Genomic DNA, 18,228 nt, shown 5'->3' with positions numbered 1-18,228 from the left:
CATCAAACGCAGCCTCACTGTGCCCCATCAAACGCAGCCTCACTGTGCCCCATCAAACGCAGCCTCACTGTGCCCCATCAAACGCAGCCTCACTGTGCCCCATCAAACGCAGCCTCACTGTGCCCCATCAAACGCAGTCACTGTGCCCCATCAAACGCGGTCACTGTGCCCATCAAACGCAGTCACTGTCCCCTCAAACGCAGCCACTGTACCCATCAAATGCTGCCACTGTGCTATCAAACGCAGCCACTGTTCCATCAAACGCAGCCACTGTTCCATCAAACGTAGCCATTGTGCCATCAAACGCAGCCACTGTGCCCATCAATTGTAGCCACTGTGCCCTCAAATGCAGCCACTGTGCCCTCAAACGCTGCCACTGTGCCCATCAATTGCTGCCACTGTGCCCATCAAATGCTGCCACTGTGCCCATCAAATGCTGCCACTGTGCCTATCAAACGTAGCCACTGTGCCCATCAAACGTAGCCACTGTGCCCATCAAATGCTGCCACTGTGCCCATCAAACGTAGCCACTGTGCCCATCAAACGCTGCCACTGTGCCCATCAAACGCTGCCACTGTGCCCATCAAACGCTGCCACTGTGCCCATCAAACGCTGCCACTGTGCCCATCAAACGCTGCCACTGTGCCCATCAAACGCTGCCACTTTGCCCATCAAACGCTGCCACTTTGCCCATCAAACGCTGCCACTTTGCCCATCAAACGCTGCCATTGTGCCCATCAAATGCTGCCACTGTGCCCATCAAACGTAGCCACTGTGCTCATCAAATGCTGCCACTGTGCCCATCAAACGTAGCCACTGTGCCCATCAAATGGTAACACTGTGCCCATCAAATGCTAACACTGCCAGTGCCCATAACACTGATATAATTTATTCAATCATTGTACCTGCTGTCCTGGGGGTTTCCCTCGTGCTCCTCTCTCTCTCTCCTCCTGACGTCACAGCCAGACCCCGCCCCAGGGCCGAGCAGATGATTCACTGCAGGAAAGCAGTGCAGGGGAGGGTAGGCGGAGCTTAAGGCTCTACCTGTCACCTGCTGATTATGGGGGCGCGAGTGACACACGCCGCCCCCCCCGCATGAGAAACCCCCCCCCACCCGTCTTGCCGATTCCCGGCTCCCGCTGCCGCCTCCCGCACACACGCAGCCCACAGCGGCCGGCTTTCTGTAGCGGCGTCGCGGTGTATGGGCGTGCTTGTCAAAGAGTGGGGGGGCGTGAGATACACGCCCCCACCCTCTGCCAAGCACGCCCATACACAGTGGCGCCGCTACAGAAAGCCGGCCGCCGTGGGCTGCATGTGTGCGGGAGGCGGCAGCGGGAGCCGGGAATCGGCAAGACGGGTGGGGTTTCCTCATGCGGGGGGGGGGCGGCCCTTTTTGCCGCCCCCCGCAAAGTGCCGGCCTAGGCCAAAACACAGCGACTTTTCACTACCTATGTACTATTCTGCTGCAATATCCACACCTACTTTGGTCTCTCTTCTCAACACCAAAATTATCCCAGGCATGAATTGCACATCACTTGTATAGAATATGCTAGGAAAAGGTTATGTACAAAATTCAGTACAAGGTGTAAAATAGCTGGGACACCTCTGTTGAATTCTGTCGTACAACAGCTCTATACACATCAGTATTTTTGCGTGTCTGATCTATATACCACCAGCCAGTAGATTAGTAACAGCACACCGCTTATCAGGGAATAACTTCTCTAAAAACCTCATGTACATGAACTCAGCAGTCACCTCTCTCACTGATCCTGGAACAGTCTCTTGATCGTAAATGAGGTCTCCATTCCCCAGGGCTTTCTGTGCCTCATGGATCTGGTTTTTTAGATCATTCACAGTTGGGAAGTAAGACAGGTTATGCCGTTCAGGAATTTCATCAGGTTTAAAAAGCTCTCGCTCCACATATTTTCTAATCAGTCAAGAAAAAAAAAAAACAACAATTTACAGCCAAACTCTGTTACAAGGAAAAAATAATTTTATGTTTTAGTAGCTGATAATCCTGCTTTTGAGCAGCAGGGATGTATATATTTATATTTTTATATGACAAATGTGCTACACTTGAGATAACCTATAAAGATATGAATACTGGCTTTTTGTGTTTTGATACACAATGAAATTTTGTAAGACATTCGGGAATAAAAAAAATGGAAATACTTGAGTAAGATGACATTGCATGCAAGATTATAGGTGCCAATGTATCCAAAATTGTGGCAAAAACTTAATGTGGACCTGAACTCAAAAAGTGAAGGTTTGCTATAGGGAACATTTAGAAATGTTCATTGTCCCTGAGCAGTACCCTGGAAAATACACACTTTGTTTTGAATGCCTCTGAAAAAATAGCAGAGCGTTTCCTGATATATGAGGGTGCCTAAGTACTTCTGTGTCTACAGTTTTATAGGTGTGCATCCGCAGTGTGAGATCCAAGGCACTGCTGCCTGACTGCAAGTCTCAGATTTGTAGTGATATTTGGTAGTGTCATTACTGTGCTGCTCATCTCACTAAAGGCTCTAACATGGGAAAGAAAAATCTGCCGCTGCCAACGCACAGAGGCCTAGTGTAGGAGGAAGCCAAATTAATTGTAATAGGGAAAGATCATTATGCGTTTCAAGCAATAACAGATTGGAATAGCAAACTGCCAATTGATGTGTGTGACAATATCAGTGGGCTACCTCAATATTTTTTGAACATACAGGAAACTCAAATGTCCTTACACAGAGGGTAATTATTTGGTTTACTTCCTGATCACGCATCTTTTTTTTTACCTTAACTGTTTCCTCACAGCATAAACCTCATCAAATCCTTTGGACACAAGCTCCCGAATTTTTTCTGTTATGCAGGGGTGCAGCCGAGAGGGTAGAGCAGTGTTCTCATCACAGACCACTTCCTCTTCTTCCTCATTAGATGGTTGAAATGAGGTAGGTGATGGCGAGAAACAGCCTGCATCTAGACTGTGATACTGATGCGCTTCCTGGTCAGGTAACTGGACATACCATCTGTGATAATCCATCAAAAGAGAGAATTAGTCATGCATACATATCATGAGTAAGAGCTATATGTATAACACTTAAGTGTGTAAAAGCACACTGTTACCTTGGACAGTCTTAAAACTGCAATATGTAAACTAAAATTTTGTAAGCAGACAGTAAGGAAGTGATTTACATTAACAGGGAGCATAAATGTAAAAATATACATATATATATATACATACAGATATATATCTATATCTGTATGTCAGGATAAATGTTGTTACATGGAAAATCAATTTGCTAACATAATTAAGGTAGTGATTTCGGATGGCAGGCATACATCATTTTCTGTTTGAGAATATCTGTATTTAAAGACCAACTCCAGCAACATCTATTTTAGTTTTGGATAAAGTTGTGAAGGGCTTTTACTGCTGTTCTCCCTTGCTTCCTGTTCTGATAACCTCTGTCTCTGCAGTAAACACATGAACTTCAAACCTTTCTCCTTATTATCCAAAACTAAAAAAATGTTTGGCTGGAGTTAGGCTTTAACATAATTTCAAATGAAATTAGAAGTTAAGATATTTAAATGTTTTCGGTCATGCCCTGTTAACCACTCGTCCTCAGAAAGCTTTACCCCCCTTCATGGCCAGGCCATCTTTTCTGATACAGTACTGCGTTAATTTAACTGACAATTGCGTGGTCATGTGATGCTGTACCCAAATAAAATTAATGTCCTTTTTTCCTCACAAATAGAGATTTCTTTTGGTTGTATTTGATCACCTTTGCTATAAACAAAAAACTGACAATTTTGAACAAAAAAAAAAACAAAAAAAAAAAAACAATGTTTTTTGCTTTCTGCTATAAAACACATCCAATAAAAAAAAAATTAAAAAAATGTAATTTCTTATTAAATCTAGGCCAATATGTATTCTGCTACATATTTATGGGGAAAAAAAATCCAATAAGTGTATATTTATTGGTTTGTGCAAAAGTTATAGCGTCTACAAACTGGGATATTTGTATTTATTTATTTTCTATTACTAGTATTCACAGGGATCAGCATCTTATAGAGGGACTGTGATATTGCGGAAGATAGCTGGACACAAACTGACACTTTTGATACTTTTTTTGGGACCCTTGACACTGATACAGTGATCAGTGCTAAATATGCACTGTTACTGTACTAATAACATTGGCTGGAAAGGGGTTAAAATCAGGGGTGATCAAATGGTTAACTGTGTGCCTAGCTAGTGTTTTAGTGTAGTGTGGGAGGTGCTTTTACTAGGGGAAGGCATGGATTTATGTCCCTGCTTTGCAGGAACACAGGGTCCATGCCTTCCCTACTGACAGAACGGTGATCTGCCTTGTTTACGTATGCAGACCGCCGTTCTCCCTCTGTACCGAAAGATCAGCGGGTGCCGGCGGACATAGAGTCCGCATTACCCACCTATCAGCTCCCGCTGTGTATAATCACGGCGCAAAGGGGCCACCGGCGGCGCGCACGTGTGCTCCTTACCCGGATGTGTCAGATCCTGTACCGTATATGTAAGTTATATGGTCGGAAAGTGGTTAAAACATAGAACAATACAAAAAATAAAGCAATAAGGTGTTTGCATGTTCTCCCTGTGCCTGTGTGGGTGTCTTCTGGGTACCTTGGTTTCCTCCCACACTCCAAAGACAGGCTGGTAGGTTAATTGGCTCCTGTCTGAGTTGGCCCTAGTATGTGTATGTATGGATGGGAGTTAGGGACCTTAGATTGTAAGCTCCTTGGGGGCAGGGACCAATGTGAATGTACAATATATATAGAAAGCACTGCATAAATTGAGGGAGCTGTATAAGTACCTGTAATAAATAAGGATTCAACCATGTACAATGAAATATATGTTATAATGATGGACTTTTTATGAAATTATATCTATGATGGAACCCAGTTATTACCAGTAGAGCCCAGTTATTCCTAATTGCAATACATAGAGATAGAAAGGTTAAAAGGTACATAAAACGTGGTAGGTGTGTAGCACCTTGTCCTAAACAGGGCTGCTAGTAAATTTAATTTTGCTAGGTGGTAACTAGCCTGGCTAATTTGTAGCTTGATCAAATAGTTTTCTCCTAAGCTTGAGTGGAACTGTGATTCTATCTTTTGTCAATAGGTGGCACTGTTACCTTTGGCATTAGTATGATAGATTACAGTTAATTCAGGTTATGAGTGAACGTGCTTTCTTAGCCAATCAGCAGGAGTTTCTTTGGCCGCCGAGGCTGCTGAGATGTCTATTTATTTGGAGAGAGTCAGGTGATCAGGGTTCTTTCCACCCGAGCTGCAACCTGGGTGGGTGTATTATTTGGAGGAGCAGCAGAGGTGTAGGCCCAGAGCCTGAGGCCTAGCCATGTGTAAAGGGGCTCAGCCCGATGGGAGCCTGATCATTGCCAGGAGGCACAGGAGAAGAAGTTGCCAGAGGGTCAACCACTCTTGATGCAGGAGGCAGGTGTCGAAGGGATGGAGTTTTGAGGAGTACCAGAGCAGACTCATCAGCCAGGGACTGTGAAGTGTTGGGAAAGCTTCAGGAGAGAACTCATCCAAGATGTACAGTGGGTAGCTGTGAGTAAAGCTTCAGGGATCCAGTGGGTAGCTGTGAGTCAGAGGAACTCAGCGGGTAGTTGTGGGTTAAGCTTAAAGAATACAGCAGGTAGCTGCGAGTGAAGCTTGAGAAGTCCAGCAGGTAGCTAAGTTTGAGGCTCTACAGTGTGATACTGTAGTGTACTGTGCATTCAGCTTAAAGACCCTTTTTCTGTATTTGTTTTTCTGTATTTCTGAGCCAATCAGGTGCTCTGCAGTGCCTACTGTATGTGCGAACGAGAAGCATGTTGATAGGAGTGACAGGTAGATGAACTCATCAGTCTGTTGCTGCTCCTTCACTGCCAATCAGAGGCTAGGGAATGCACAAGACCTAGCTGTATAACTTAAAATCAGGTATCCAGGCTGTTTGTGTTGTCTGGCAGGGCTGTGTAAATCCCAGGAACCAATGGACAGAAATACAAATTTTTGGCAGGTAAAGAAACATTCATATCGAGTATGTATTTTATCTGGGAATTTACTCATTTGCACAGAGTCTGGCTTTAAAGGCCTTGTCATCTTTTACATATGCTACCTTTTCACATAAAAGAAATTAGAATGATAGTCTGCTATACAGAAGAGGATTCCACAGATCTGCTCAGGGGCATGGATAAGGGGGTACCATCGGTCCTCCTGTATGGGGCCCAGGCCAGCACCCTGCCTGGGTGAATCAGATGTGGGCAGGGAGGGTGATCGGCAAGGTGGGGAGTTGGGTAATTACTGTAACCGATCCCCTGAAAGGCCCTCTCTGCAGCAGATAAAAGCTGGCTTTTTCCACTCTCCCTCCCGCCATCACCTGCTGCAGAGAGAGCCACACAGGGGATAAGTTCCAGCAATTGCCCCCCTGACACAGATTACTCTCCCTGTGCACCATACGTTTCCCTATACTGCCCAAGTCCCCCTTTGTGCCCCCATTCCGCAGTGCTGTTGACTTCCCTTCTCTCCTTCTCACCGACAGCTGCAAGCACAGAATAGGATCCTTCAGAGTGGAAAGTGGGGGAAAAGTCCGGTAAATATGTCACATTTACTGGCCTCTTCCTTTCCTGACCAAACACAATAAGTGATTGGTACTGATCACTCACTGTGTTTATTCCTAATTGAAGCATAATAAACTGTGTTTATTTGGGGGGGATCCTGTCAGGTTGGCTGTACGGGGCCTCATTGTTTCTAACAGCAGCCCTAGTTCTGCTTCTAAAAATTTTAGGAGCCATCATTATGTGACAAGTTGGTATTTAAATTGGCACGGTCACATTCTTATTGACATGTTCCACTGCTCTAGAGTTAAATGAACCCTATCTATATCTTAGGTGAAGGAAGCTATGTTAGGAGTTGCAGTCAGAGTTCACTGAACATATGATGTTTAAAACCAAAATGTAAAGAGGGTCTCTACAGCACTAAATGAGAGTTAACAGCAAAAAGACTGAAGCACAATGAAAAATGCTCATATACACACACACACACACACACACACACACACACACACACACACTTGCTAACAAATGTTTAATGAACCAGTGAAACACACCATCGGTCTGGAAAATAATGTTCAAGACTTTATCCACCAGGAATTCAAAGTTACTCTAGAAATAAAATATCTAGATACCTGTACAAACATACCTGTACAAACACCTACATATTTTGCTACAGTTGGGACGTCACTATATGCAAACAGCCTACACCAAAAATGTTTTCTTACCTTAAAATGCCCTCTGTACTATCCAAATCCTTTTTTAGTAAGTTGAAAGCTTTTTCTTGCTCCATCTTAATCAGTTTTTTATCAATCTTTGGATCTGTAGGAACTCTGTATTTTGGAAACTTCTTCACCTTTTTTATGTATATCCTTAAGGAATAAAAAGAAAAACTGTTTTTAATGTGCTAGAAAATCTTAAGGAGTTATACTTTCTGTATATCAGCTTTAGGTGTTGACATACAGTGACTTCGCCTCATTTATTATTCGTGTTAAAGTGGTCATAAAGGCTCAAGTTTTATTTTTACCTTTCTATGCACAAAGGTAAAAAACTATCTCTGTGCAGCAGGCAGCCCCCTTTAATACTTACCTGAGCCTGATCTTCTTCCAGCGCTGTGCACAAGAGCTTCAGCTCCCCGGGGACTCTCCCTCCCCATTGGCTGAGACAGAAGAGGGAGCCATTGGCTCCCACAGCCAGTGAGCCAATGAGGAGAGAGAGGGGCAGGGCCAAGCCATGGCTCTGTGTGTAAATGTACATGCCGAGCAATGGCTGGGGAGCAAGTCTGCCTGGGTGCCCTCATAGCAAGCTGCTTTGTTAAGGTGGCACTTGGCAGAAGGGAGGGCCCAGGAGCGCCGGCGGGGGACCCAAGAAGAGAAGGATCAGGGCTGCTCTGTGCAAAACCATTGCACAGAGCATGTAAGTAGGGGATGTTTATTATTTTTATGTAAAAAAAAATCCAAAGCTTTAATATCACTTTAAAGCAATTATTTGTTGATATAAATGTCACCTGGATGTAATAGCAAGGGCACCTATGTGCCTTTATATCGGTTTACCTTTTTTGCAGAGCTCCTTAAAATCTCCACCTTTGGGGCACACCTGTTATGTAGATTTAGACCAAAACTTTTTCCAACCCTCTCCAATAGAAGAAGAATGCCTCCTTATTGGGCCATCATTGTGATAGTAAGCCAAGGTAGGGGCATTATAGAACTTAAACCTACAAGCCCTGGTCAGAATTTGCGGAAATAGGATGCAGAACAGTTTGAGGCTTCTGTAGTGCTCTGGAAGAAAAGTGAACCACTATAAAAGCATTTGGAGATGCCAACCTGCTATTACACCAAAGTGACAGGTTAATAATCTTAAAGTACAACTAAACTCTCCTATCCTTTACAGCCAAGAAAGCTGCCATTGTAGCCTTTGTGCGATTTGCAGTTGTTATGGTGTTGCACTGTGACACTGTGTTCTGCTATGACACCAGCTACTTAAAGGCTTGACAGTTGACTTGAGAACTAACATAAGGGCATTAGTAACTGACAGTTATCATTTATGGCATGCTTTGGATGTAACTATTTTGAGAAACAGCTAAATTGGTGGGTTTAGTTCCACTTTAAAGCCCTCTGGGCTAGCCCAAAAAATATATAATGGAGTGTCCTTTCCTGCGCCTCTCCTTAATCCATGGTACCAAAGGCTTCCTCCCTACCAGTCTCGGTAGAGACTATCAGTTGCAGCAACTCCCTTTTCCCATTGTGTTGCCTCTCCAATAGTCCATCATGCCACCAATGGTCCTGCATTGTATGTGATGATGTTAAAGGCCCACCCACATTCTGGGGCACACAAATGAAGACTTGAGCACCGTTTACCATGAATTAAGTTATTATTTTCTATTAAATATTATAGTGATTATTAGATTAGATTATCTATTAGATACTGTAGATTTGTTTAGACAAAACAAGTATTATACCCCATATATGCTGAACTTTGATAGTGCTGAGAGCCAAATGCTGGTCTAGACCCAGCTGTAGGAAGGAGTGGATTCTTCCCACAGAGAAACTCCTAAGGTGAAGCCCCTGACTCAAATCAATCAAGGTATACCTTTCATGTCCGATGATAGACTTTGCACAAAGTAGACTTTCTAGCTTTAAACACCATAGGAATCACTGATTCAGAGATGCCCCTGTCTCTCAGAACCTGGGCAAGTATGCTGTTAAAGCCAGTGCCCATGAAACAGGATGGCAAATCAGTCTTTGGGACAGAAGATCTGGGCAATCTGGTAGGGTCCACAGAGCAACAACCAGGAGTCTTGCCGGGTTGGTGTACCACATCTGTCTAGGCCAAGCATCACTAAATGGCGTACCGTGGATCGCGGTCAGGATCCAAACTGAACCACTGTTCCATCCCGTGGTCACATAATTTAGGAGCCACTTTCCTCCTCCTGGCCTCCGCCACTGTCATTCTCAAGGCAGAGCAGAGGGCAGGAGGCAAGATAGCAATGGACAGAGAGCAGGAGGCACAGCCTCACTGGATGGAGGAATCGGGAGCTGCATGAGTTAACTTTACGGATGAAGTAGAAATTGATTGGTTGTCAGGATCCTGGTTCTAGCAACCAATCACCAGCTTGGTAATATGAAAGCTTAACTCTGGCAGCTCCCGCCCTCCATTCAGTGCTGCTGTGCCTCTTGCTCTTCACTTTGTGCAAGGTAGGAGAGCATTAGTAAGAGGACACGGCTGTGAAGGTAAGGGGGGGGGGGGGGGGCTGATGTGACAGAAGCAGTGCTATGTGTGTGGGGAATGATTTGGAGGTCGGGGGGGGGGGGGGGGCACATGTGAAGGGGGAAAAGTGCTGCGTGGGGGGTGTAAAGGGAAGCAGTGCTGTGGAGGGTAATGTGAAGTAAGGCACGTGCTGGTGGGGAGGGAGATATGATGTGATGGGTGTAGGGGGGCAGTGCTGGGGGGGGGGGGGGGGATCTGAATGCAGGCAGTGCTGTGGGGGGGTGGATATGATGTAAAGGGGAGGGCAGAGATGTGATGTAAAGGGGAGGAGGGGAGGGCAGAGATGTGAAATAAGGGGGGGATATTAAGAGGGGCAGTGCTGGGGGGGGGGTGATTTGAAATAAGGTAGCACTTTGGGGGGGAGATGTGATGTAAAGCGGGGAAAGTGCTATGGGGGAGGTGATGTGAAGCGGGCAGTGCCATGGGGGAGGTGATGTGAAGAGGGCAGTGCCGTGGGGTGGGCGTGTGTGTGTGCGTGTGTGTGTGTGTGTGGAATGATGTATGTAAAGCAGGGCAGTGCTGTGGGGGGGGGGGGGATGATGTAAAGGGTGGGTGCTGAGGGGGTGATGTAAATGGGGGGGTTGATCTGAAGGGGCAGTGGACACTCAGGGCTGATGCAAGGATTTTTGACACCCTAGGCGAAACCTAATTTTTCTGTCCCCCTTGGCTCCACCCCTGACTCCACCCTCTTTGCCCTGCCCATGTATACCCATCTTTTTAATGAGGTGCCCACCAAATGCAGCCCCCCAGCGCCCATCAAATTCAGCCTCAACAGCGCTCATCAATGCAGCCTCACCAGCGCCCATCAATGCAGCCTCACCAGCACCCATCAATGCAGCCTCACCAGCACCCATCAATGCAGCCTCATCAGCACCCATCAATGCAGCCTCATCAGCACCCATCAATGCAGCCTCACCAGCACCCATCAATGCAGCCTCACCAGCACCCATCAATGCAGCCTCACCAGCACCCATCAATGCAGCCTCACCAGCACCCATCAATGCAGCCTCACCAGCACCCATCAATGCAGCCTCACCAGCGCCCATCAATGCAGCCTCACCAGCGCCCATCAATGCAGCCTCACCAGCGCCCATCAATGCAGCCTCACCAGCGCCCATCAATGCAGCCTCACCAGCGCCCATCAATGCAGCCTCACCAGCACCCATCAATGCAGCCTCACCAGCACCCATCAATGCAGCCTCACCAGCACCCATCAATGCAGCCTCACCAGCACCCATCAATGCAGCCTCACCAGCACCCATCAATGCAGCCTCACCAGCGCCCATCAATGCAGCCTCACCAGTGCCCATCAATGCAGCCTCACCAGCGCCCATCAATGAATGTTTGCTTGCTTTCATTCATTCGGGAGTCAAGCCACAGACACAGTCCTCCACCGCCGCTGCGCCTCTGACACTATGTACAAACAGAGCGGCAGCTGCCTGCTGATGCTGAGACTTAGTTGCTTGCTGCAGAGAGAAGAGAGTAGGAACACCAGTGCCTGGGTGCCCTAGGCGGCTGCCTAGTTTGCCTAGTGGTAGCACCAGCCATGTGGACACTTATGTGAAGGGGAATCTGATGTGAAGTGGGGAACTGTGATGTGCGGGGGACTGAGGACACTGATGTAAAAACGGGATTGTGATATAAAATGAGGGCAGTGTGATGGAAAGGATATGAGATATCGCACAAACATGCGATTCGGACCTCCATGAATTTTAATATAACACTCCTGGTCTAGGCCCATGCAGAGCAATGAGGATCATCATAATGTCCACCATCTCGGACCTGCAAAGCAGAAGAGGAAGAAGATTCAGAGGGGGAAGGGCATGGAACAGGGTGTTGATACCATTAAGTCACCAGAGCATTCACTGCTTGCTCTAGAGGATATCTATACCTGGAGACAAATAAGGTAGAAATACTAATGCGCAAACAAAAAATATTATATCAAGAGTGAGTGGCTGACAACATGAAAGAGTGTTCCCACACAACTATAAATTGATAACTAAATAAATGTGGCGCTTACTCAATAATCGAGTAAGCGCCACATTTATTTAGTTATCAATATACCTGGAGACAAATCTGTCCAGTTTCTTGTTATACCTGGAGGCCAGGAGGTCCACATCAGTCATTCCCCACCTGTGTCACAGGTTTGGGAACATGTCCAAATATAGGGACCACTTCCCTGGCTGTAGACATTAAGGAAATCTGCCAGCCAATCGTCTATGCCTAAGGTGTACATGGAGACAAGACTGGAACTTGAAGATCTGCCCAGGACCTCTGGTTCCTCCCTGATGGTTGACGTATGCCAACACCATGGTGCTGTTTGACTGAATTTGGATTGGTTGATCCTCCAACAGGATGGTCCAATGCTGCAGGGACAGCCAAATCACCTGAAAATTCAGGATGTTAACTGGGAGTGTGCCCGGGACTCCTCTCCAGCCCAACAGTCTGGCATTAGTTATAAGGATCTTACAAAAAAAAAAAAAAAAAAAGACAGACTTCCCTAAACTTCTCTGGCACCAGAGCTGGATTCCCGAGCTACCAAACCAGGTACAATCTAGTCCTTAGTGCCACACGAAGTGGCCTGTTCGGGAACTGTACTGACTCATCCCACAATGACAGAATGTTGCTTTGTGAAGGTTTAGAGTGAAACTTGGCAAACTAAACTGCCAAAAAAAGAGGTTACCATCATATTCAAGACTCTCATGCAAAAGTGATTATACTTTAAGTGGTCAACAGAAACACCGGCAATAGTTTCCATGGGAGGACTCCCAAACTTTCTTTGAGGAGAAGATTCTGTATTACTCAGCAGATGTTTTACAGAGGCCAGGTCAGTACACTGACTTATGGAAGGTTAAACTGATGAGACAGGAACATCCTGTCCCAGGGAACTAGAGGAAAGTTCCGGGTGTGGAGATATAGGTTACAAAAAAATATTCTCAGGGTCATAGGAAAGCACCATTCCATCCCCCTATCCAGAGTTAGCAAAGTAGCATCCAAAACAAATTAATCTAAAGGGATCATTTGGTTTTCTCTCTTCTTGAGCCCAGACACTCTGATGCTGAAGGATAGCCCACAAGAAAAGTGGAGACCAAAATATAAGGGAAATCCCTAGACACCCCCTCAGCCCCAAAGTGGGAGGAGGGAAGGGGTAATATCCCTGACAGTAGGGAAGAGAGCTGTTGATCATCAGAAAGGAATGTTTATGTTGAGAGCCTGAAACCCCTTCCCCTCTGGTGAACCAAATGCCCAAAAAAAAGGCCACCTTTAAGTGTGTTCTGCAGGCATAAGTTAGGAGGGACTCGGATGATATCTCTCTCTCTGGAGTCCATACCTCTCTTAATACAAGAAAGGACTTTGCTCGCTTTGGAAAGCGCAGCTTGGTATTGCATGCTATTATTGACTTTATGATCTACCAAAACCCCCAAATACTTCTCTATCATTGATTCCCCCAGTTGTACTCCCCCTAGTATGTATTATGCATGCATATTCTTAGCCCTCAAGTGCATAACTTTACATTTATCAACATTAAACCTCATCTGCCACATAGTCGCCCAATTAGACAGTGCACTGAGGTTGGCTTGTAAATTTTAGACATCCTGTAAGGACGTTATTCCACTGCATAGCTTAGTGTCATCTGCAAAGACAGAAATGTTACTTTTAATCCCAGACCCAATATCATTTATAAAAGATATTAAAAAGTAAGGGTCCCAGCACTGAACCTTGGGGTACACCAATGATGGCGAACCTTGGAACCCCGGATGTTTTGGAACTACATTTGCCATGATGCTCAACCACACTGCAGGGTGCATGAGCATCATGGGAGCATCATGTAGTTCCAAAACATCCGGTGTGCCAAGGTTTGCCATTACTGCCCTAGACCATTCAGAGTAAGAATCATTAACCACTACTCTCTGAATTCTGTCTTTAGCCAGTTTTCTATCCATTCACAAACTGATATTTCCAAGCCTGTAGACTTTACCTTACACGTTAGCCGTGTGTGGGGAACTGTGTCAAATGCTTTTGCAAAATCCAAATATACCAAGTATACCACGTCCACAGCCACCCCTCTGTCCAAAGTTTTACTAACCTCCTCATAAAAAGAAATCAGGTTTGTTTGACAACTTCTGTCTTTCATGAATCCATGCTGTCTGTTGCTTAAAATATTTTTTTCCAGCAAGAACTCGTTTGTGTGGTCTTTTTTAAACTCTCCCGTATCTTCCCGACTATAGAAGTTAAACTAACAGGTCTATAGTTACTTGGTAAAGACTTTGTTCCTTTTTTAAATATAGGCACCACATTGGCCCTACGCCAATCCAGTGGTACTATTCCCGTCATTAATGAGTCCCTAAAAATTAGATACAATGGCTATGTAATTACAGAGCTCAATTCTTTTAGGATCCGTGGGTGGATGCCATCTGGTCCAGGTGCTTTATCCACCTTTATTCTGTCTAAATATTTATGGACCATATCCCTTTTGAGCCATTGTGGATCATTTGGGGCTGTGTCACTACCACCCCCATTATGGACATGAGCTATGTGTTTTACGTCACCACGTTCAGAACGATCAGATTTTCCAACAACTTTGTGCGACCGTGTGTATGCAAGACAAGTTTGAGCCAACATCCGTCGGACAAAATCCATGGATTTTGTTGTCAGAATGTCCGATCGTGTCCAATCGTGTGTACAGGGCATAAGAGTTTTACATATGAAGGTTTAAAAACACTTTTTACTGTCCCATTGATGTACTTCAAGTTTAATATATGACGCTAGAACATAGAATTGGTCATTAAAAGCACTTTTACAGTTTATGAAAACTGTGCTTTGGGTCTACAGTTCTCACCTCCAGCTGGGAAGAGAGTTGCATGTCTCTATGATATTTAGATGAAAAGCACCCACCTTGCAGGACATGTTGCTTTGTATGATTGGTCTCCCTCCCCACTTCTCTTGGGCTGTGAACCTTTTCTTCTTGGCCCATACTGACATTCCATCACAATTGCTCTGCTTCCTATAATAGCCAAATTAAGATTTTATTATAAGAAAAAAAGTCTGTATATATTTCAGATTTCTGATGCATGCACATTAGCCCTCTCAAAAAGGATGAAAACAACAAGCAAGAACAAAAAATAGGCTGGCAAATTTTGCACATAAAAGACATATTTTGCTAAAATATTGTGATTTTAGCATTTCAAATGGATTTTCCCCACATAGCCCTGCTAAGCAATAATGACAAAAGCCAGGATAATATTTAAAATAAGTACATATGTTTAAGTTTAATACAAATAAAATAGATCCAGATCTTTTTATTTAAATGTGTTCTGATGGTGCCAGTGAGCAATGCTAAATAAAAGTGCAGCAGCTTTGGACACACTAGCAACATCGCAAGTTCAGTCTCCAGCTTCTAACAAAAGTATTATGCTTGTTTTCAAGCTGGACCAATGTACAGTGCCTTGAAAAAGTATTCAGACCTCTTCAAATTTTCCACATTTTGTCATGTTACAATCAAAAACATAAATGTGTTTTATTGGGATTTTATGTGATAGACCAAAACAAAGTGGCACTTAATTGTGAAGTGGAAGGAAAATGATAAATGGTTTTCCAAATTTTTTGCAAATAAATATCTGAAAAGTGTGGCGTTTTCAGCCCCCTTTACTCTGATACCCCTAACTAAAATCTAGTGGAACCAATTGCCTTCAGAAGTCACCTAATTAGTAAATAGAGTTCACATGTGTGTGTAATTTCATCTCATTATAAATACAGCTGCTCCGTGAAGCCCTCAGAGGTTTGTTAGAGAACCTTAGTGAACAAACAGCATCATGAAGGCCAAGGAACACACCAGACAGGTCAGGAATAAATGAAGTGTTAATGATGTCGTGAAGACTGAATAGTGCAAATAAATATATACATCACATATTGTGTTCTATATCGTGCCAGTCAAAATATAATAAAGTTAAACCATAAGCATATACAGTGGCTCACAAAGTGTAGTCCATAATACAAGTGTATATTCAACCTAAATAATATAAAATATAGAATAGTTCATTTCTCCAGCGGCGATATATCAAATGCAGTGTTCTCCCATTAAAGTGCCATTATAGTGCATATTTAAAACTAAACGGTGTGCTTTCAATGTCTCGTGCCACCTCTATGCTCTCGGAACTCTCACCTTAAAAAGGCAATAATCAATCTGACTTGGCTCTGTTTTAGGTGTTCCTGGAATCTCCAGGTAATGCTAGGTAGTGGTTACTTTAAGGTTCAAACTCCCATGGTAACGCCATATGTTTAGGGTAAAAGAAAGTATTCCTCCATAGTTTAGTAGTTAAATGTAGCAATAATTTATTAAAATAGTAACTCTTAGGCCTCATGCACACTGGACCTTTTTTGCAGCAGCCGTTTTTGGCTTCAGATGTTTTTTTCTACAATCATTAAACTCCCCATCATGTTATCCTATGTGTTCATGCACACAATCAGCAGTTTTTGGCTGTGGCATATTTTGGCTTTAAAAAAAAAAAAAAAAAAACAAAACAAAAAAACAAAACTAGTGGGTTCTGAGAGGAGTTATTCGGCTGTTTTCAGCTGTAAAAACGCTCTAATGTCAAAAAACGCTGATAAACGCCATTCACCAGCTTTTAATGTTTTTGATCCATTGAAAAAAAAAAAGAAAAGCTAAAAAAAAAACTAACGCGGAAAAACGCTATTGCAAAAACATTGAAAAAGTCACTGTAAAGCTACTGCCGTTTTTATAACGTTATTTTAACGTCCAGTGTGCATGAGGCCTTACAGTTAAAAACACTCTGTTAAGTGTAGACGCAGTGATTTTCCAGTCTCTTTCATCACTTCCAGTCTGGAATGCCCTACGCATTACATCATGGCATGTGACTTTATTAGGGTGTCCTGAGCGTCTTTGTGCACAGCCTTTTTCAGATCACCCCACAGATTTTCAATCAGATACAGGTCTGGGCTCTGGCTGGGCCATTCGAAAACTTTAATCATCTTCTGGTGAGGCCATTCCTTTGATTTGAATGTATGCTTTGGGTCGCTGCCATGCCGAAAGATGAAGTTCTTCTTCATGTTCGGCTTTCTAGTAGAACCCTGAAGGTTTTGTGCCAAAATTGACTGGTACTTTGAACTGTTCATAATTCCCTTTACCTTGACTAAGGCCCCTGTTCCAGTTGAAGAAAAACAGCCCCAAAGCATGATGCTGTCACCACCATAGGCCCCTGTTCCAGCTGAAGAAAAACAGCCCCAAAGCATGATGCTGTCACCACCATGCTTCACAGTGGGTATGGTGTTCATTTGGTGATGTGCAGTGTTGTTTTTGCTCCAAACATATCTTTTGGAATTATGGCCAAAAAGTTCAATCTTGGTTTCATCAGACCATAACACATTTTCCCACATGCTTTTGGTTGACTTCAGATGTGTTTTTGCAGAATTTATACAGGCTTGGATGTTTTTCTTCGTAAGAAAAGGCTTCGTCTTGCCACTCTACCCCATAGCCCAGACATATGAAGAATACGGGAGATTGTTGTGACATGTACCACACAGCCAGTATTTGCCAGATATTCCTGCAGCTCTATTAATGTTGCTGTAGGCCTCTTGGCAGCCTCCCTGACCAGTTTCCTTCTCGTCTTTTCATCAATTTTGGAGGGACGTCCAGTTCTTGGTAATGTCATTGTTGTGCCATATTTTCTCCACTTGATGATGACTGTCTTCACTGTGTTCCATGGTATATCTAATGCCTTGGAAATTCTTTTGTACCCTTCTCCTGACTGATACCTTTTAACAATAAGATCCTTGTGATGCTTTGGAAGCGCTCTGCTTTTACTGTAGGATGCGACTAAGAAAATATCAGGAAAGACCTAACCCTTTTTTGATTTGCTGTTTTTTTTTGGGACCGGAAATCCTCATTTCTTGTCCGATGAACGTTTCAATACAGAATCTAAATCTTCTCCAAAGACTAAGTTTCCTTTGAAAGGCAGCGAACATAACTTTGTCTTTGACTAGGCATCTCCTTCCCAAGTTTTCAACCAAATAGCCCTCCTTGCTTGGTTGATTAGAGCTGTGCATGTGGCTGAAAATCTGATTGCTTCAGCAATATAGGAAACTGCCTTGTTAAGTACCGGCAGTGAATCCAGAAGTTCTTCTTTTGGGGTATCACTCTCCAGTAAAATTTTCAGCTACCTTAACCAAAAGTCAAGGGTCCTAGCAACGCAGGTAGAAGCAATAGCAGGTTGGAAATTTGCCACTCCTGCATCCCGTGCTTTTCTAAGATAACCTCCTGCCTTCCTATCCATAGCATCCTTAAGTGACCCTGCGTCTTCAAAGGATAAATCCGAGTGTTTTGCTACACTTGACAGGGCTGCATCCAGTTGTGTCCTTCAAATGTGCATGAACTGGAAAA

The 18,228-nt window shown here is 44.1% G+C and overlaps 1 protein-coding gene across 1 annotated transcript in view; it reads right to left on the bottom strand.

The window, feature by feature from the left end:
- Positions 1-18,228, bottom strand: part of CARF (calcium responsive transcription factor) — a 104,905-nt gene that overhangs the window by 31,010 nt on the left and 55,667 nt on the right. The window contains exons 8-11 of the mRNA XM_073633303.1: positions 14,727-14,835; positions 7,292-7,435; positions 2,781-3,011; positions 1,756-1,927 (exon numbers count right to left, since the gene is read on the bottom strand). Of these exons, the coding sequence (XP_073489404.1) occupies positions 1,756-1,927; positions 2,781-3,011; positions 7,292-7,435; positions 14,727-14,835 (656 nt within the window). The remainder of the gene's footprint in view (positions 1-1,755; positions 1,928-2,780; positions 3,012-7,291; positions 7,436-14,726; positions 14,836-18,228) is intronic.

The sequence above is a fragment of the Aquarana catesbeiana genome, linkage group LG06 (assembly GCF_042186555.1).
Source record: "Aquarana catesbeiana isolate 2022-GZ linkage group LG06, ASM4218655v1, whole genome shotgun sequence".
In the NCBI taxonomy this organism is placed as follows: Eukaryota; Metazoa; Chordata; class Amphibia; order Anura; family Ranidae; genus Aquarana; species Aquarana catesbeiana.
The sequence above is the reverse complement of the archived record's forward strand: the minus strand, read 5'-3'. Positions and strand labels throughout refer to the sequence as shown.